At 45.5% G+C, this 20,214-nt stretch overlaps 1 protein-coding gene across 2 annotated transcripts; it reads left to right on the top strand.

The window, feature by feature from the left end:
* The first annotated feature begins 98 nt into the window (after window positions 1-98).
* On the top strand, window positions 99-20,181 carry EIF4E2 (eukaryotic translation initiation factor 4E family member 2). Of its 2 annotated transcripts, XM_052803306.1 has the most exons (8): window positions 99-323; window positions 1,171-1,285; window positions 2,597-2,731; window positions 5,251-5,355; window positions 8,293-8,445; window positions 8,534-8,670; window positions 17,016-17,094; window positions 19,695-20,181. In XM_052803306.1, the coding sequence occupies exons 1-7, from the start codon at window positions 304-306 to the stop codon at window positions 17,059-17,061; spliced, it is 711 nt and encodes a 236-aa protein (XP_052659266.1). In that variant the 5' UTR covers window positions 99-303; the 3' UTR covers window positions 17,062-17,094; window positions 19,695-20,181. The 2 variants fall into 2 exon arrangements, with proteins under 2 accessions (XP_052659266.1, XP_052659267.1); XM_052803307.1 differs by lacking the exon at window positions 17,016-17,094.
* The last annotated feature ends 33 nt before the right edge of the window (window positions 20,182-20,214 follow it).

Genomic DNA, 20,214 nt, shown 5'->3' with positions numbered 1-20,214 from the left:
TCACCTCACGGCGGTTTCCCGCCTCACGCCACACCCAACGTGGTGGCTCTGTCCGCACGCCACGCTCAAGATGGCGGCTACCCCGCAGTGGTGGTCCCGACAGCGTCCTCACTCAAATGGCAACCGGGGGCGTTCTTTTTCCCCTTCCCTCCGTTCCTTTCGTCGTGCGCCGTGCTTATGGCGCCGGAGGGGAAGCGCGGGGTGGCTCTGGCCGCGCCGCCGGAAGCGGCGGAAGGCTTTGGAGAGCGGACTCGGCGGAGCGGAAGTCGCTGAGGTGGACGGAGGTGGCGGCAGCGAGCGACGATGAACAACAAATTCGACGCGTGAGTCGGCGGCGCGGCCCTCCCCGACCCCCCTCCCGCCGCTGCGGGGGGCTGCGCGGCCCCGCTCCCTGCCGGCGGCTCCCCTCCGCCGCCGCCGCTGCCTCGGCGCCGGTCGGGCGAGAGGCGATGAGTCACGGGGCCGCGCACAGCCCCGTTCCTCCCCCCCGAGCCCGGCCCGGCCCCGCTCGGGTGCTGCTGCCTGGTCCTGAGGGGGGTGCGGGCCCGAGGGGTGGGGGCGGTGGTCCGGCGGCACAACCCTGTGCTCGTGGCGGGGCATCCCTCACCGTGCACCGCCGTGGGGCGGGCCGGCCGGCCGGGGAGTCGTGGGCCGCCTCATGGCCCCGCTTCTCGCTCATCTTTTCTGGCCCTTCGCAGGGAATGGGGCGGGCGGAGAGACCTGTGGGGTGCGGGGCGCTGGCGTGGTGTCTGCTCGCCTGAGGGGCTGTCTCTGCTATGCTTAGGGGCATGGGGAGCTGGGTGGGAGAGAGTCAGCAAAGTTACAGTGACAGGTCTTCGTGTTCACCAACTGAGTAGTTAGGGACCCTAACAGATAGGTGAGGTGTTCAGCGGCAGATCAGTATCTAGTACAAACTGGTTCAGTTTCTTCTAAAAAGGCGTTTTGTTGCTCACTTCTGCTTAAAAGTGTGTGCCTAAGATGCCTGTGATGGGCTCTGGGCCTGCAAAGTAGTAGTAGTTTTTGCTGTGTGGGTTGTCAAGTGTAGATTTTCAAATGCTGATGGCCCTTGTACCACGGAGGAGCTTAGAAGCAGAGACTACTGGGGTTTGGTATGAACCTTCTCAGCTGTGCAATGTAAGACTTGCTTTCTTTGATCCTTCTCTTTATCAGATTGAAAGATGATGATAGTGGAGACCATGACCAGAATGAGGAGAATAACACACAGAAAGACAGTGAGAAGGAAAAGAATGATCGAGAGAAACCACAGAGTACTACCAAGAGGAAGGTATGGTGCTGGCATCTGCATTCCATCGCTAAGGCATGATGTGGGAGTGCTAGAGAGTCAGTCCTCGGTTCAGGGATAAGCAACATATGTCTTGGTGGGCTGTGGTCACTCAATGTGCTGTTACTTTTGTAATGAAGACAGAGGGGCTATGTTAGCATTTGAATAATTTGATGTACCTTTTGGAGGTATGTAATCTGAGGGTTGAATACTCCCTTCACAAATGCAGCTAGTGATCTGCCAGGCTTTTGAATAAATATGAGAAATAAAGCTTTATTTTCCCCCAAAATTTTTTTGGAGGAGGGTGTGGAGGAAGGAGCGATTGATGAGGGAGTGGTGGCTTGCATTTGGTTTACCAGGCTGTGTTTGTGCCACTGTTGAAATAACTCTTAAGATGGGTCTCTGTATGTGTAGTGTAGCCTAGTTAAGGCGGCTTATATCCATCCTGTTTTCATTTTTTTTAATCTTGTGCTTAGGAAAATTATTCTGTCTAAAGTAATGTAATCCTTATAAACTTAACATAGACAAGAGGAGGGTAGAGATTTAAACCCTAGTAACTCCTGTAACAATGTCAAATGATACAAGTTAAGGGCTTTTTGGTTTGTTTTTTTCCTGTCAATTTTGACTTTTGGGTAATGAGTTCTCGTTAGCCTCTTTTATGCTCATTAGAAGTGTTTTTAATCAGAAATGGGTGTTTTGGAAATTGAAAAATGATCACTGCCCACTGCTAGTGATGGGTTCTGCCAAAGCTGACATAACGAGTTCTAAGACTAATCCTCCCAGAGTGTTAGGGTGTTGGTTGCTTAAGGGAGTTGGTGTCACCAAAGAGTTATAATTGCTTTTGAATCATGGTTTAGTATAAATGAGTTTTGTTCTTCCCAGAGAAGGAGAATATCTTTTTTTTTTTTTGTAATTGGAAAAAGTTAAAACTCTTGCATTGCCCTTTTTAGTTTGTCTTTTTTCATTTGAGACAGGCACAGTTAAGGACTAAAGGAAAATTTAGTAATACTGCTTCTAATAATTACAAGGGTTGCTTTTTTTGTGATGCTCTTCTGAACTTGAGTTACTATTTCCTTAGCCATCCCTGCACTGCAAATTTCTAATATCCTTTGAAATAGTCAGCTGCTGTTAGCCTAATGGTCCGTTTCAGACAATACACAGAGATAGTATTTTTCTGTAAAAATGAGGATCGTCTGTTTGTTTTATAGTCTGCGAGGGCAGGAACATGTGGACTTCTGATGCTGTGAATGTAATTTTTCCCATTCTCCTTTTAGAGGAGCATATAAGGGGTAAGCAAGCTTTTCTGTTCTGCAGGCTGTTGTCCCAGGGCCAGCTGAGCACCCCTTGCAGTATAATTACACCTTCTGGTACTCCAGACGAACACCCGGGAGGCCTACCAGCTCACAGAGTTATGAACAGAACATCAAACAGATTGGCACCTTTGCCTCCGTGAGTATATCCCTGTTGTCCTTGTGTCACTTGGGCATGGTGTGGTCATTGTGACTGGCTTACTCCCCGTGTGCTAGGTGCATGGACATGCAGGCTGTGCTCTTGTTGTCAGGAACAGAGGAGAGTGAGTGATTTGCCATGACTTACATATGAGTTCTTGAATTACCTACAGCAGGTGACATGTCTTAAGCAGTTCTCCTCTGCCCTGTGCTAGACATCTGTGCCTGCAGTAAAGGTGATAGCTGAGTTAATAATAGAAAATGAAAAGAACTCCCATGTAGCTTAAATCTGCTAGCTGGAGCAGAACTTGACAGGTAAGCAAGAGAAGAAAGGAACAGCTTTTCTGGATGCAATGTAGGTGTGAAGCAAAGACTGTACAGTCTGCCCCCTGCACTTCCCCCCTGCCCGTATTTCCACCACAAAGACTGTGTTTGGAACAAGCATCTGGTGTGCTGTATATACAAGCAGCTGGTGGCCCATTGTCTCTCTGGAAGTGATGACTGAGGTGCAGTTTGGTGTTGCAGTGAAGTTCATTAAAAGGCAAACTGCTCTCCCTTTCCCCTTCCACTCTTTGTGGTTGTTTATTCCTGGAATAAATTGAGCGTGTCCTGGAAAGGCAGTGTTGGGTTGTTGCGTGGTACTGGCAGCGTAAAACCGTCATTAAGATCCCAAGATACACAAGCAAAACACGTCTCCATTGTAGAGGCAACGCATACAATACCATTCTCAAGGCTAGGAAGTCTGTTGGCTGCTTTGTTTTGTTGTTTTTGGTTTTTGGTTTTTTTTGTTTGTTTGGTTTTTTTTTTTTTTTTTTTAAATCTAGTATTCGTCCAGATTTTCCAGGGTCCCTTGCAAATGTTAATTTTGCCCACCAGTAAATTTCTATCTTTTGTAATGTGAGAATTTTTAAAAATATCCCTTTATCGCTTCTGGAGGCTGCAAAAATATTCCTGTCCAAGCAGCTGGGTTGTGTTATTACATCCACACAAGGTAAGAATAGGAAGAATACCTCTAAGCCTGTCATCATGGGTAGTTACTGCTCCTGTTCCCCTGTGTGAGCAAGTACTTTTAGTTCAGTGAATGAAAAACACGGCTACCGCTTGATGATCTGGTAATAACTTTTCAGTCTGTTAAATCAGTGTAGACTTAACATTGATTTTTAGCTCCTTAGAGGAAAAACTTCGCACATCCTGTTGTCTGCTCTTTGCTGCAAAGAATTTATGGGAGCTGTTGTAGGTTGGAAGTGCTAGAGTTCAGTTAGGATGGAGAGAGACTGGCCAGCAGATATGATAATGTGTTTGGTTCCAAATTCTGTTCAAGGAGGAGGAACAAGCTTCAGAGAAGAATTGTCTACACCTAAATCTGGGTTCAGATTTATTCTTTGCTTTTCAGTAGAGAGCTCTAAAAGCTTTTAAATGCTAACCACTAGAGGGCATATTCACTCGGTGTAAGAATGTAATTTCCACTCTGCATTTGGATGTGTTTGACAAAAATAGATTGCTTCTGACCCCACCTCAGTCTTGGTTCATAATTTTATTGGCTATAAAAGCAAATTCCTGCTTGGACGGCAGAGGTCAGAGATTGGAGCAGAATTCCAAGTGCTGACCAAGTCACTAAGGTCTCTGATAAAGTACTTGGGATAGTGTCTGTCCCCTCCAGCCTCACTGCTGATCTGCTTAATAGCTATTGTCTTACTGAGTAGAGTCCTCTTAAAATATGGAAATTAGTATAATCTCTTCCAGTGCCTTGTTTTGTTCTAAAGATCCAGCCTCTCTGAAATCCTTTCTTATCCAGAGAACCTCAAAGGATAAATATGTTGTTTTTAAGAACTGGAAAAGGTAATTCCCTTGCCTTCTGGCCAGATTGTTTGAAGTAGACCCAGGGGTGCCAGAATCAGAACTGGTCAGAGTGAAGTGGTCCAAGTGCACCATGGCAGATTGTAAAAGCAAATATGAGTTATTTAAATAAAAGCTCTGAATGGTGCCTTAAGATCTTAAACCAACACCAGAATCTGTCTGTTGTCTTAACACCTGGACACAATAAAGTTAAATACAAAAAATGTCTCATTTGGAGGCACCTGCAATCTCCACAGTTGCAGAGAGCAGTGGTTAATGCAGGGCTAATGTGTAGAGGGGTTTGGCTGTAGCTGATGCACTTGACACATATCCACTGATGAAAGTTTGGGCAGTAGGATTTACAAAATATGTTTGGAACTGTTCTCCAGAGAAGCAGTTATCTTAGCACAGCCTTCTTCAGACAAACACGGAGTGACTTTGGAGGCACCTCTTGAATATTTCAAGTGGTCTTCTGGTAATAGAGCCAGTCAGAAAGAAGCACCCAAGCTCTGATCCTACCACTGCCTTCTGGGTATCCTAATCAAGACCCTTGTGACAAGAAGGTAGAACAGAAGAGGAAAAGGTGGCTCTGGCCAGTTGGTGTAGAAAGGGAAGCCTATTTCTGTAGGAATCTGGGCTGTGAACAGTTTGAGCAGCCTCATTGTGTGGTTTGTGTCATTGCAGGTGGAGCAGTTCTGGCGGTTTTACAGTCACATGGTACGTCCTGGGGACCTGACAGGCCATAGTGACTTCCATCTTTTCAAAGAGGGGATCAAACCCATGTGGGAGGTGAGTTTGAGCTCTCATTTCTGCCTTGATATTTTCCCAGAGTATTCTGGATCTGGAGGGAACCTTCTACAGTGAAGGGACTCTTGTCATTAAATGGCACTCCAGGCTTTTGGGTGCAGTCCTTTCTTCTGGGTTTCCTGTAAACTTGTCCTCAGAACTCTGTCCCATGTAACCTAGCAGTACTGTGGCCTGCTGGCAGAGGAGAGGGAAGATGCAGGGAGTTGCTAGCTGCACTCCCCCAAAGGTTGCAGAACTGCCTTTGCCTGTGGGTCTGGAGGATATCTGGGCACTGTTGCCTGGAGCCCAATGAAGGGGAGACCCCAGTTAAGCTCTGTGCCTCCTAATATAGACACTTGCCCCTTATTATAGCTTTGTCCAGTGACAGCAGTGTGGGGCTTTCCTCTAGGAGGGCTGGACCTCTGTAAGAGGAATTCAACAAAGCCTATAAGAAACAAACCCTCCTTTTTCAGACAAGAAAGGAAGAGGTGGATATGGTTAAAAGCCTACAGCTGTACGTAGAGCTGGAGATGGAAAGAAGACTTAGCCCTTCATTTGCTTTTTTTTTCTGTTCCGTGGCACTTAGTTTGCTTCTGTTCATTCATACCCAAATCTGTTAAAAAAGAAAAAAAAATCTTTGCCCAGCAAATCATTCTTCCAGTTCCTGGCCTGCTTCCAGCAGTGACCAACACCATTCGCAATATGAGGATTTTATGTGTTGCTCTGAAGTACCTAATTATGCTGCTTGGTCCTGAGAAATTTATATGTGACCCTAGTTGGCAATTATTTTAAGCAAGATATTTTATAGCCAGTTACTGCAAATACAATTTATATAAAACGTTTAACCCTCTTCAGACTCCTAGTGAGCTAGGTGCTCTGATAATGTGTCAGCCAGAGAGTCCACAAGATAATGATACCAGAATTTCTATAAAGCATTTCCCTGTAGCCATTTTAAGATGGGGGTGGAGAGATTCTTTGGGTTTTTTTTACTTCTGGCCCCACTCCCTTCTTGTATTTATAGAAGAGGACCTGGAATCTTGCTGCTGGCCTTCCCTTTGATGCTTGCTTTGTAGAGCTTTGTTTATGCTCCTTTCTCTTCCAAACTATTCCTTACTTACTGTCATTCTTGTAGGCACATATATGCATGTATGTAGCTCTGATCTTTTTCTGGATCCATCTGTGCCTTTTCTGGGTAAAGTCAGGAGCACTAAGCATAATGTTCCCTGGTGATTTACTGGGCTGCAGATCATTATTATTCTGGTAAGGGGAAATCAAATGCTTGACTGAACCGAAGCTTGTTTAACCTGAAAGAAAACTAACAATAACCATAAAACACACAATACAGCATCTGCCTCCCAATCACTGCTCTCTTTCTAGCCTTGAACCTGCTTAAACCACCTTTGAAATATTTTGAGCAATATCATTTTCTCTTCTGATTCCCGTTAGTCATTGTGGAAAGTTTGAGGAATTAAACCCAACTCCCTGCTTAAAGGCTGAAGCCTAGATGGCTTAATTCTTAGAGTGTGATGTTCACAAGTTGGAAAACAAGGACACTTAATCGGAAAGTAGTTTGCATCTTGTGGGAGTATGCCACATTCCTAGAACTTGTGTTGATTTGGATTCTTCACTGTGCATGTGGCTGCTGTCACTCTTTGAGGTTTGTCTGGCTGATGCCTTCCCCTTTCAGTACAGGCTTTAGCACATACCCGAAAACTAGGAGTCTGGTGAATGCAGCTGTTGTGCTGGCACTTCCACGTTTGCTCAGGATTGCTTTGTTAGCACTTGCTGTCTCTGAGAGCACACGAATGTTTAGTTTTATCTGACCCCTAGACAAGCTTTAAGGCTAAAATAAAGTTCTTTGTTTCATTAAGAAGGGCTGCCTTGCCTAGCATCTTCAAGGTGTGTCCCAGCTTGGCAGAGGGCATTGCTGGTGATTTGGCCAGGGATGTCCTGTGTTGTGCGGTCTCCTGAGTTATCATTTGTTGTTCTCTGTTTCTGTCCTAGACCTGTCCTCCCTTTCCCTTCCTAACTGCCATCTCTTTGACTTGTTCATAGCGCTCTCTGTTCGGCTTTGGATGGAATTTGTTCCCCTCTGACCTTGTAAGATTTCCCAGTGTTATTGTATAAGAGAATGCCACAGTGTTCTGCACAGAGGAGGAGCTGCTGTTTGACATAGGTTTGCGTTCTGTGAAGGGGAGTCTGTAGCAGTTTTCAGCTCTTTTTCAGGTGCAACATACGGAATCACAATACTGAGGTGACAGACTGGGTGCTTAGCATAAATTTTTTCTTTACTCTCTCCCCTCATTTTTGGTTATTTCCCTGGGTCACTGCGGGCTGGAACAAACATTCAGCTGTATGATGTGTGATAATGTGAGTGGTTCCCAGAGACCGGACTGGCCCTTTCTGTGTTAACACAACTTGTGAGCCCATTCCTGGAAATGTGGAAGGAAAATGTTTATCAACTTCTTGCTTGCTTTTAAATATCACTTTGCAAACTCTTTCACTGCCTTCCATGGTCTGTGATGAGGGCTTTTTCCTGTTTTACAAGCAGAACTGCATATACAGGGGATTAAACAAAGGGGGAATCAGTCTCAGGTTTAGGAATAGTTTTAGGGTCCCTGCCTCTGGTTCTGTGTGCAGATTGGTAGGCTGCTGTTAGTGATTGCTAGTGGGATCAGAACACTAGAGCTCAAGTCTTCAGTGCATAGACCTTCGTCTGGAACGCTGAGAGTCATTGTTTCAAATACTTTGTATTCAAAGTGGTATACCTCTGTCTCTGCTTGTATGGGGGAGAAGCAAAATGCTTTTGCTTAAAAATACCTCCATTCTGTCCCTTGCCCCACCCAATCAATATCTGCTCCTGTCTGTGGCTCTGCTGTCTTGTGGGAAGCAGAAAAATAGCTAGCAGAAAACAAATCGATTTCTTGCCCCTCTTCGTAGGATGATGCCAACAAAAATGGTGGTAAATGGATTATCCGTCTGCGAAAGGGCTTAGCATCACGATGCTGGGAGAATCTCATTCTGGCAATGTTGGGAGAACAGTTTATGGTGGGGGAAGAAATCTGTGGGGCAGTCGTCTCTGTCCGATTCCAGGTAAGTGCTTCTGAGAACTAGCATGTACTTCCATTTGGCAGGGCTACAAAAAGTACCATCTGCTTACCCCTCACATGCTATTCTGTAGGAGGATATTATCTCGATATGGAACAAGACAGCCAGCGACCAGGCCACAACAGCCCGGATACGCGATACATTACGAAGAGTGCTCAACCTACCTCCCAACACCATCATGGAATATAAAACACACACCGATAGCATCAAGTACGTGTGGTGGCAGGGGGAGGGCCTGCTGCTGGTTGCATGCGTGCTTGAGCAATTTAATGCAGATCACAAGAATTGAAAGAAGTGCTCATGTGCGTTAGGGCTGTTCACTGCGAACAGTAATACAAACAGCAGCATTTGTTGCCATTGCGCTTTGAAAGCCGAATATCTGTCATTATTGTGCTGGTTTTAGGGACATTTGGTTCTAATAGTAAAACCTTATTTTTTTGGAGTGTATAGTCCAGGGCTTTTTTAGCAATCCACCCGGCCTGCCACTTGGGAGATGGGCAGCCCAGTGTGGGACTGTGGCTTGATGTATTCAAAGACAAGATTGCAGTGGGGGGGCCGAGATCATTTGAATAAATAGAGATTCTGGGGAATAAAGTGCGGAAGCTAACGGGGATTTATAGGGCCATTAGACTTATAAATGGTCTTGGGAAAGTGCTGTGTGAATTTACAGTGCTGTACAAATGATTTCTAATCATAATAAACGTCATATATTAAGTCTTCCAGGCCCTGGTGACAGAGGCTCTTTAACAAGACTGGAAGATCATGGTACACAGAGAGGACAGCTGTATATTTAAATAAACCTATTATAGCTTACCATACCAGGCCATTCAGGGTGACTTTTATTTCCCACAAAGTGACGAAAAATTGTATATATAGGTATTAGAGGTCAATAATGTAATTATTTTTTTTCTTAAGCATATTATAAACCAATACACTGATTAGGTCATATTGGTTAAATTAACACTTGAAAAGGTGTACCTGGAAAAAGAAGTGAAACAAATTAGTAAGACATTGATAGAGCAGCGAGCTTTCTAATCTAGCCCATAATCAGGGTGTAAGTACCTTTCATGACTTCCTTTCATTATACTAGCTTGTCCTTTCCACACAATCACCCTGTCATCAGTGTGCTGTCAAACAGTTTGGTGAGATCAGTCCTGTTTTTAGCAGACAGCTAGCTTCCAGTTGTGGCCAGGTTTGAGTGTGGGTCACTAGCAATAGTACAAAGGTCTCATTTAAACTGCCTGTAGGCATCTAGTGTTCCATGTTGCCCTCCCTCCTGTGTGCGTGGGAAAGAGAAGGGAAGGAGAAATTATTAGTATTAAACTAAATTTTTTCTAGGCAGCTTTGGTTTCTGAAAGTTCCCACTTCTCTTGATGAAATCTCATATTCCTGAATTTGCCAGTAACACTTCTCATGCACTCTTTGCCAGGAGAGGGCACTATCGACTCTCTGTCCATGTTATGAGATAGCAAAGTGCTCATCTGGACACATAACAGGCTATTTTACTCCTGTTCAGCAGTAGCAGACTGCAGACCGTGGTGGTGCGGCTTTGTGGTGGGAGGAGGGAGGTGTTTGACTTCTCTCAGTCTCTGTAGGGAAAGCTGTGTACTGAGCCAACTGTCCTAAGCTGTGGTGGTAGTTCATGTAGCAAGTTTAGAATGGAAATGATGTGACCTTTTCCGTATAAGCTGTGGTCACCAGCACTTCCTAGCACAGAGGATGCTGCTATAGCAATGTTTGTAACTGTTCTTGCTCTCGCAAGTGTCAGTCCTTGAGTGATGGTACATCCAATATTGTGGTCTTATTTCCCTACAACAGTGTAACATGCCATGCTGGCTGCCCTCTTCCTGCATAGCATCAAAGTTTCATTTTGTGCTGCTGACGTATGGTGCAAAATGAGCTTGTCCAAGAATAACAGGTGTTTGGGGAATCGAGTTTAGTAGCTCAGATTACAGCTGGGAGCAATTCTTAAATAGGGGTGGACTGGCTTGTCTCCCACTTATTCTTCTGTGGGTAGGAGGGATAGTCAGGAGTTGTTTTGATGGTGTCCTGGTGAGGTAGATCTAAGCAATTAACCTTCCGCCATGTAGGGGATCACGAGAGCTCTTTTTTTCCATTGCCTCGCTTGAGCTCCAGCAGTCTGATTGCAGTGCTGTCCAACATCTCCTTCTAATGGCACTGGTGTAAATTTAGAGCAGAACTGCTTGTCAGTGGAGTTTCTGTGTAGTGATGCGTGGACCAACTTGTGCCTTTCTCGCCTGGTACCAGCAGGCAGCAAGCGGCAGCAGCTGCAGAGGTGATGGTGCCTGCTTTGTTGACAGAGAAGAGCAGGACAGCCCCAGCTTTCAGTCTGACTCTGCTTGGCTATGCTTCATATCATTAAGGTTCTCTCACTAATGAAGAATCTCTTGTGTAACTAGTTCTATCGTCCATAAAGTCTGGCTGCTTTTCCTCACCCATCTATCAAGCCCTGTTGAAATACTGTCCGTCATGAATAAACTCCACTTATGCTGCGCATGTACCATGTGATTTATGACTCGGGAGGGCTTTCTAGCTAGCACTCTATATTCACACTCTGGCTGTGTTTTATGAAAGGCTCTAATGGAAGAGCTGTGCTGTAGGCTTTGTCAGGGCTGCCTTTCTAGGGGGGCTCGTGGCATTTTTCATTTGTATGGGCTGCATCTCTCCACTAGAGCTCTGCTCATGTGCACGGTTTGATTGGCATTGATTGTGCTTCAGGGAAGGGAGCATGCTTAGCAAGAAAAGAACAGGCGTTTCTCAAAACCTTGACTTTTAGGTAGCGAATTGACCTGGATTAGCTTTTGACACACTGTAAATGAACACTTCTGTAGAAATTGCTAGCATGCCCCTCACTGTGGAACCTGAGCCCTGTGTTTCACGTTTTATATATTCCTTTTGTGATGATGCATTTCATATTAACTCATTTTTAGACACCATTTTTCATGAGTTGTCAGTGAGGCTGCAGCCCCCTTTGTTTCAGAAAGCAGTGGTGCTGCCAAGCTGCATTTGAAAAGTATCTGTTGCTTCACAGCTATTCCAAGGAGCTATTCTGCATTCTGTCCTTTCTGCTCTCAGTGGTGGGGCTTGTACATTTAGCTAGATAAGCAGATCTTTCATTGCAGTTTTCCTGTGTTTGTCCTTTCTCTTGCTTGTGATATTGACAAGCTGCCTAAATCCCAGTCAGTGGAAGGGTCAGCCTAGTCTGTATTAATTTCCTATCTTGCTAGAAGAGCTAGAACAATCTCTTGGACCCTGCTTAATTCCAGGGGATTTATAGTACCTTAGACGTTACAGTGCTGAGCACCTGAAAAGAACATATGTGACATTTTGTGGGCTACATTGTTTCAATAGCCGGAGAGAAATCGCTTCTCTTTGTTCCCGTGGGGGTGGACTGAGAGGTGCACTCGGATGTAGTGAACCACTTAATAGGTTCTGTTCATCAGTGTTGTTAACCTTGGAGGTGGCATGGTCCAGCAGTGACAGTGGGTTATGGACAGTGACACTCCCTGTGGTTTCGAATTAAGAAAAAAAAAAATGACCTCTTACTTTTGCTGCCTTAGGAGATGCACTGTGCTTTTTCTGAGAGCAGAATATTGCTGGCCACAGCCTGGTCATGTCTCAGTGAAGCCACTGAAAATACTCAGGTATCTGTAGTGAGTGAACTGCAGTTGGGAGAGGGGTGGAGGGGAAGTGATCACTGTAAAGTTTGATTTTTGAACATTGCAGCGTTAAGTGCTGCTTGGCTGTCTTGCATACACCTTTGCCCTGCCTAGGGTTATCAGCCTTTCTTTTCCGCACCGATAACTGTGTGGTCAGTGACCATCTCCTGTGCTGAGAGCTCTCACCTGCAGTACTATCCAGGAATCCCGGGCAAATTCAACAACTTTGCTTCATATGCCAGGAGAGACCTGTGGCCAGGAGAGACCTGTGGCCATACAGCAGGCTGCCACTGAGCAGGCTGGTCTGGAAATATTTTGGTTGCTGTGTGACTTTATGGATCGTCCTGTCAGCTCTAAAGCAAGGCTGCTTTTTCTGAAAACAAAGCTTCAGTTATTTTGAGTGCCTGCTGCAGTGAGAGCTGAGCAGGGTATAAAACTATCCTTTCCTTTCAAAGTCACCACTGATAACTAATGGGACGGCTCGAGTAAACGAGAAGAATAGTTGATCTTAATAGGGCTGGCACTGGATTCATTTCACTGCAGGCAGTTGGAGGAAATAGCCTCAGACTGTATGTTAGCTAGAAAACAAGCAGATATCTTACAGAGGGATTAAGGGTATGCCCTGTAAGAATACTGCAGGGGCAAGGTTCTCAGGACAAAAAAGTGAAGAATGACAAAAAAAGTGAGGAATGAGGAAGAGAAATCCCCATGGAGGTGGCAGGTGTTGGGCAAGAAGATCAGTGTTTGTGAGACTGGTAAGCTGGTGGTGGGGTGCTTATGAGAAGTCTCCCTTGTTACATCAGAGTTAACTAATTCTGTAACTCTGTTACATTTTTATAATGCTGGTTTCCATTTGCTTGCTGATTTCCAAGACCTTAGGAGAACTCCTCGATGCTGCTGCCCTAGTTGTGTACTCTTTGTCTTTGACTGTATCTTAAATGGTGTGGGCAGAGTTAGCCTTGTCTTAAGTTAGATGGTTTGCAAATGGGACCCATACACACTGTCTGATACCTGTCAGTGGAAGGCAGGTTGCTTTGGGTCTTGCCAGTTCTAGAGACCTGCGTTGTTTCACCCTCATTCCTTCAAGTCTGAGAGCAGGAATAAAAGCTAGAAGAGAGTGGTGATGTTCCAGATCTGGTATCTGTCGTCTTCTCCTGAGTTTCTGCAATACTGGCTTAATTCATTTATCACTCCATTCTCCAATTCCAGTAATATTTCCAGGTGCTGCAAGTCTAAGAGCACTTCCATAGACCTGGGCTTTGAAATGATGGATTCATTGATTTGTTCTCAATCACCGTAGTATGCTTTATTCAGAAGTGTCTGTGACTTTGTAAAAGGCTTCCTTATCTTGGTGGCCTGTCTCTTACCAAAGAAGTGACTATAATGCATTTATTTCATGTTTCTTTTCAAGGAGGTCGGTGCAGATGTGTTCATTTCAAAGTCATGATGGCTTCCCTATTTGCCTTTGCTACAGATACTGCCAGATACGTGAAAAAATTATTTCAGACTGAAAGAATATCCTAGATTTTTTTAAAGCTGTTAGTTTTCAGGCCTGTCCCGAAGTTCTTGACTGGCTTTGAACAAATCCCAAACACTCTCATAGAACATGGGGAGCACCCAGAAGGAGGCTGTGCTGCTCTAGACACAATACCTGCAGAGTGTAGTGAGTGGTCAGTGTGCTGGGAGATTGCACGCAGGCTGGCAGAAGGGACAGACCTTGGGGACTGTTGTGATGATAGTATGCACTATGGGCTGTCTCCTTTTTTAGCTGGGGAAGGAGATGGTAAGGAGGCAGGGCTGCACGGGGAAATACTGAAGGGGAACTGCTAGGACTTAAAAGATTGAGGGTGGTTAGAGGAAACAGCTAGTGCTGCTTGCACAATGGTCATTTGGAAAGTCCCTTGAGGCAGCTGTGGTGGCTCTTCCTCTTTTTGCTGGAGTCTCCGATAGTGGCTCCTATTTGCATTTTTTTTCCCCCAGCTTATTTGATGGGGGTAAAGGGAGCCCTGCCTGGGTCCTGACCCTGGACAGTGGGGGAGAGGATGGGAAGTTTCAACAGTTGTGGGTCAGGAATGAGTGTGGAAGAACAGCTCTGGCTGGCTTTATTTTGCCTGCTAATGTTTCCATTTCCCATCTGTTCAATGGGAATAACCTAAGTGTTGGGGATCAATTCAGTGAGTATCTGATCGCTGCGCAGACAGTATAGCAATAAGGTACTAAAAATGTCTATACATAAAAATAACCTCTTAGACTCTCTGGCACTGTGCCTTTGGCACGTCACAGGTCGTAAAGATTCTGCCAGACAAAATTAACTGGCAGCCTTGTTCGGTACGAAATGGAGAGCAGTTTGCTCCGCTAGCATAGTTTAGGTACATTAGGGCAGACACATCCTGGTGGATTTTTTCAGTCAAGTCAGCAGATAGTTGGAGTCATTAGTACTATAATATATATGAGGGTCTTGGCTTAAAAATTCTTGGCTGGAGGAGCTTTTTCTCTCTGTCTGAGAAGGACTTGGCAGCTGAAGGACTATGTGCATGATGTTATTGGGATGTTGGAACAGGGAACTCCTTGCTTTGAAAGGGGTAATAAATTATCGATTATGTTGACAAATAATCTGCCCTTGTATCCCTTCTGTAGAGAACAAAAGTTACAAGTTTGGGGAGAACTGTGGGAGAGGAAGGAGAGAAGATGTGGTTATGGGTGATGGAAATGTGGTAGTAATACAAGGCATGGGAGGTTGGAGGGAAGACAGGAAGGTAGAGACTTTTTGACAAGGCTGGAGATGTGCATAGCTTTCCAATCTGTATTCAGCAACTAAGAGGGCTTCACATCCAGAGCTTCTCTTCCCCCTAACTTTCTTCTGGAGGGAGGCAGTTGTACCCACAGTGTCTAGTACCATGTGCTGACTGGGTGACACGGGCAGTTGTCCTTTTTCTGGAAGATTTCTTGGCCTTGTGGCCTTGAAGGGTTCTGTGTCTGGGGAGACTTGGGGGAAAAGTTCCCATTTAGGGCTTCTGTGCTGCTGCCTTGCTTAGAATGAGCCACCTGTGGGTTTCTTTCCTCTAGGCAGCTTACTGCTGTACTTCAGGCTGAATTGCAGATCTGACCTGGTGTACTAATGCACCACAGCTGTGTCCTGTGTGCTGTCCTGTTGCATCTGCAGCACCCTTTTCTGTCTTTCTCCCTCACATTTCCTTTGCCTTCAGGCGCTCATGTCTGAGGGTCAGCTAGACATACCATGTAGCTTTGGGACTCCCATGGATGACTGTTACTCCCTTGTCCATCCTAGTCAAGATCAGGAGGATTTTGCGCTACCATGGATGGAGGGAGACTGAGGAGAAAACCTAGCCAGCCATAGATAAGGACTCTCTTAGACCAGCTCATCACCTTGGTAGTTCACAGGAGCCTGTGCCTTGGGTTCCTATGGAGGTTTAGTTGCTTCTTGGAAGTTTTGTCAAAGCAGTTTTGAACTGGGAAGAACTGGAGTGTTTTGCCACTCACCAGGCCTGTACTGGTGATGCTGAAGTCAGTGATCTTTAGGATTTCACCTTCAGCGCTTTCAAAAGAGGGATTTGCTGTCCTTTGGTCTGGGAAGGCAGTGTCACAAGTTCCAAGTTGTACACCACAGTGACAAGCTTCTTGCTTGTGCCCTCTTTGTTGGGTTCCCAGCAAGACTGCCTGTATGTGGTGTACAGTCTTGCAGAGTGCATGTGATGGGCACTCTGCCAGTATACTCTGTGTTTGTTTGGGCTATGACTCTGCTGTGAAAGAGCATATGACACCTGAGCTGCTTTTGCAAATGCTGATTGGGAGCTTGACTCTGTGAGACTCAGGTAAGAGCCAGGCTGGTGGTCTGGTTTTGGCACAGATGCTGACTAATACAGGCAATGCAGAAAACAAGATGTGAGGTAGCTGCTAAGTACCAGCAACAAAATCTGCAGCGTGGTCTGGTTTTATGACTGACCTGTGTTCCCTTTAAGGTCCCTCCAGCTCCATGGGACTCTCTGGGTTCAGTAAATGGCTTGGCATGTGCTGTAGGCACCAGCACTGTTTTGCTGGGCATGGAGAACTATGAGATTCTTTGATGTCTCTGATCCCAGAAGATAATAGTCCTGCTCACATTAACCTCGGCATCTTTTCCCTGAGAGGGCTTTCAGTATGCTGCCTTCGTAAAACAGACAGCAATTTTTCAGTCTGCTAGCTTTGTCCGTCAGTAACATTCTCCACCAGGGAATGCAGCGTTAGGCCTGTCCTTCTAACTTATCTGAAAACATTTTCATTTCAAATAGCTGTAATGTTTTTACTGGGTTGTCATTAACAATGCAGGTTTACAATAGGAAATGAGACTTTCTAATAACAATTGGATTCTGCTGCCTGATCGAAGAATTTTGTAATAACTAAGCTGTGTGGCATTAAAAGAAGCCCCTTTTGGGGGAATTACTACATACACAGGTATGTGGTGAAGCATGAGGCCAGTAACTGGCTGAGTTTAACCAGCCAAGGAATGTGATAATCCTCCAGAAAGACGTAACATCGGCTATTTTATTAGCAATAGGAAATGGATATTCCATTTGTGACTGGGAAGGTCATACCTGTCTCTGGGTATTAATGTAGCTATATCACCAGCAGCCAGTGGGAACGCTTCATGTCTGTGCAGAACGTTAAAGCTGCCTCGCGCTGTCAGATGTTTGGCTGGGTTTTAAGGATGCTTCTATCCACTAGGGCTATCAGAGAATATTGCCTTGCTCTCTGAAGACAAGTGCCTTTCAAACGCCATTGAATGTTTCTGCTCTCGTTAAAAGTTAAGAAGCCTTTGATCTGAAGTGCTGTTTTTTTTGTTTTTTGTTTCATTTTTTTTTTCCTCTGGCTTGCCAGGGCCTGGGAGGAGTTTCATGGCCTGGTGAACAGCAGTGGCCGCTGATCGAACGCTCCCCCTCCCTCTGTCACACCCAGGGTAGGGCCTCATCTTTCTTCCTATGTGACTTCATGGCATACCTCTCAGCTTCCAACCCTTGCCAACATGGGCTGGCATGTTCTCTTGCCTTATAGGCCTGGTGGTGGGCCCATTCTGCTATTGGCTCTTTCCCAAAGGTCAAAATAATTTAATTTTTTTTGACCAAAGACACTGACATTCACTGTGGTCTCCATTCACACAGCATTTTCTGTTGTGATGCTGTGTGCTATTTTGCTAATGTGTCCTTCCTCTGTGCAAGGCATTTATATCCCAGACCTGGTCCCAGGAGGCTGAGAGGTATGTCTTCAGCTTGGGTCTGTTGCCTAGGGTTGACTGTAAGCAGATATGGAGTGGTAAATGAATGCTAAGCACATCTGTGTGATGGATGCTGAGAGAGGCACCTGGAGCTTGGCATATGTGCCTTTGCTCTTGACAGTGGGCTGGAGCAGAATAAATTAGTCTGTCAGTAAAAGCTTGTTCAGGAAGGACACACAGTAGCTACTGTATTTAGGAATAATAATGTTGTGGCTAATGAGATGAAACCACCTGCTACTACTGGTAGTGGCAACTGACCATGTGCAGAGAAAATAGCCGAGGTGAGCTCAGGGCTGTTGTGAGCCTCATAGCTCAGATTGTTTTTCCCCTCCAGTGCCTGTTTCCCTGATGGCAGGTCCTTTCCTTAAAAAAGGCTAGCAGGAGACCTGGTGATGGGAGTTGCGTTTGGTGGTAGCCAAGTGGGATCGCTGCATTGCCGAGTGCCAGAGCAGAGGAACCCACTGGAAGGAAGTGTTACATTTCCCAGTTCCCACCCCATGGTGGTATGTAGCTGCTCCAATACAGCTGAGCTCCGAGGGGTCACTGGGGATCCCAAAACCTCCCTCCACAGCTTTGGGCATGCAGTGTTCTCATAGCTTGCTCTGAAGTCATGGGTGAAAATAATATCTTTCCTCACAGATTTGGCTTTTTGTGAGGATCAATGGTTACAAAATGTTATGCAGGCACCTAGTAGTGTTTTTACTGTTAGATGACATTCAAGTGAGCTTCTAGAAGAGGAAACCAGCTCACTTCATGAAATACCAGTCTCAGAAGGCAGTAAATGTGCCAAGCGTATAGGAAAACAGTGATAGAGTTGTTTTAGCTATGAACTGTATTGGGTTACCTATGCTGAGCAGGGAGAGTAGTGATGAGCAGAGGGTCTGGGGCACCCCGATAAAGGCAAAAGGAGAGGAAATGTAGAAACCTGTCTGAGAAACAGTTAACCAAAGCGTGCTGTCCTCCTGAGGTAGATGGCACGGGTGAAAGTACAGTATGGGATAGAAAGCCAAACCATTGTTGCAGATTAACTGGAATCCAGTTAATGAATCCTGAATCATGTTCCCGAAAGGCAGCACAGCCTACTTTGCTGACAAGTGCAAAGGTGAACCCCAGTCTTCTGCAGATGGCCTCCAGCATAGTTTTTGCTGTCATGTCATAGCAGAGTAACTTGTTTAACTCTCTAAAGAGTGTTTTTTACTTCCTTCTGCTCCTCCAGCTCTCCAGCCCGCCTCCTGGAGGTGTTCCAGCATGCACTGTGCTGTGATGTTACAGCTACCTTGCAGCTCTTCACAGCACACAATGCTAGCTCAAGGGTTTAAGCAGGTTTTTACAGTCCTGCAGAGCACCTTGCTTCTGAGGCTGCTGCCTTTGCTCTTCAACATAGCTCTGCTGATTTGGTGTGATACGTGCTGGGGCATCCCTAGGTGTTTGGTTTGGGCAACTTACTGCCCTGTCCCTGTTATGGGAAGAGCTGTCAAACCTATCCTCTCAAAATAATTGCAATCTCATTTATTTCCATTTAAGTTTAAAAAAACCACACCACCTTTCTATTAATGTGTAAATATGCTTTGCCTGTTGCTGCTGCTCACAGGCTACCAGTAAGCATTAACACAGATCTCTGTAACCTGCCCCATCTTCAATTGCTGCCATGTGCCACAAGACTATACAAATGAAGGTTGTAGACCAGCAGTCCTTTCTTTGTCAGTAGCCCCTGCGACTCACATAGCTGTACTCATGTGAGTAGAAGCTGCTGAAGAAACTCTTCTATTTAAACTTGAGGGAAACATCCTTTTCAGATTAGATATTCTTTTAAGGTAGGAGAGACCAGAGAGCTAAACTTGTTGACAGCATGACAAAAGGAGCCTAAATACGAAGGACAGAGGCAAGAGGAGGTTGGACTGATGGTATATTTGTGCTCCAAGAAGAATCCCTGAGGACAAATGTTTGGAAAGGAAGAGATCTTGTAAGTTGTTTAAACACCAGAATCTATCAGGGAGGTTTCCAGAGTCTATCATATGCTTTGCTCACAGGAGACGACACTTTTTTCTTCCCAATGAATGGGGATGAACCAGGATCTTTCCATGTTCCAAGTGTTCTGGAGCAGCAGGTTGACTTATGTGAAAAGTCTCTAGTTAGAAAGCAGACCTGCTTAGGAGGTTTAAGGAGCATTGATTTGAGTGACATTGTGGGATGGCAACACTGGTAGCCATGGTGGGTGGAATGGGGGGGTGCTGTGATCTGAAGGAATGCACACCTTTAACCTCTTTCTTCCCTCTGTTTTCCAGGGATAATTCAAGCTTTCGAAACACAAAAATCACATTGTGAGAACAAGAGTTGGCACTAAGCTCCTCTCTCCGTGTTGAAAGCACTGAGAGGTCTCCACCAGTGCCCTCCGACCTCTGAAAGGACTCATGGGCCACTCTCTTGCACTCCTCCTTGGAGGAAGGATCCATCTGAAGCCCTCCAGCAGCGGTGACAATAGAGGCTGATTTTTGTCATACACAAACTTTTTTTTAGCAGTGGGGCGGGAGGCCAACCTTTCAATTAGCAGCGTGCCCTTGGGGCCGCATCTTGCAGCACTTTCCTCTCTTTCTCTACATGGCATGCAGGATCTCTGGGATTCTGCCTCAATGTCAGAGCCTTTTGCTGAGGGATACCAGTATTATAAATCTCTCTGCAGCTGGGAGGAGCTTCCCAGTTGAGAGTCAGCCCTATGGTTTTTCAAATGCCCCCTTTCAGCTCTGCCAATAAATTATTAGGTCTCTTTGTTTCTTTCAGTCTCTCTTTTTTGGCTCTGTCTAAAAA

The sequence above is a fragment of the Harpia harpyja genome, chromosome 12 (genome assembly GCF_026419915.1).
Source record: "Harpia harpyja isolate bHarHar1 chromosome 12, bHarHar1 primary haplotype, whole genome shotgun sequence".
In the NCBI taxonomy this organism is placed as follows: Eukaryota; Metazoa; Chordata; class Aves; order Accipitriformes; family Accipitridae; genus Harpia; species Harpia harpyja.
Note: the sequence above shows the minus strand (reverse complement) of the source record. Positions and strands in the feature narration are given on the sequence as shown.

Bases quoted from the DNA above. Each gene is read 5' to 3' on its own strand.
- EIF4E2 (XM_052803306.1), top strand. From the start codon at position 304: ATGAACAACAAATTCGACGC. The intron at 324-1,170 runs GTGAGTCGGCGG...TCTCTTTATCAG, and splicing joins ATGAACAACAAATTCGACGC to ATTGAAAGATGATGATAGTG. The intron at 2,732-5,250 runs GTGAGTATATCC...GTGTCATTGCAG, and splicing joins AGATTGGCACCTTTGCCTCC to GTGGAGCAGTTCTGGCGGTT.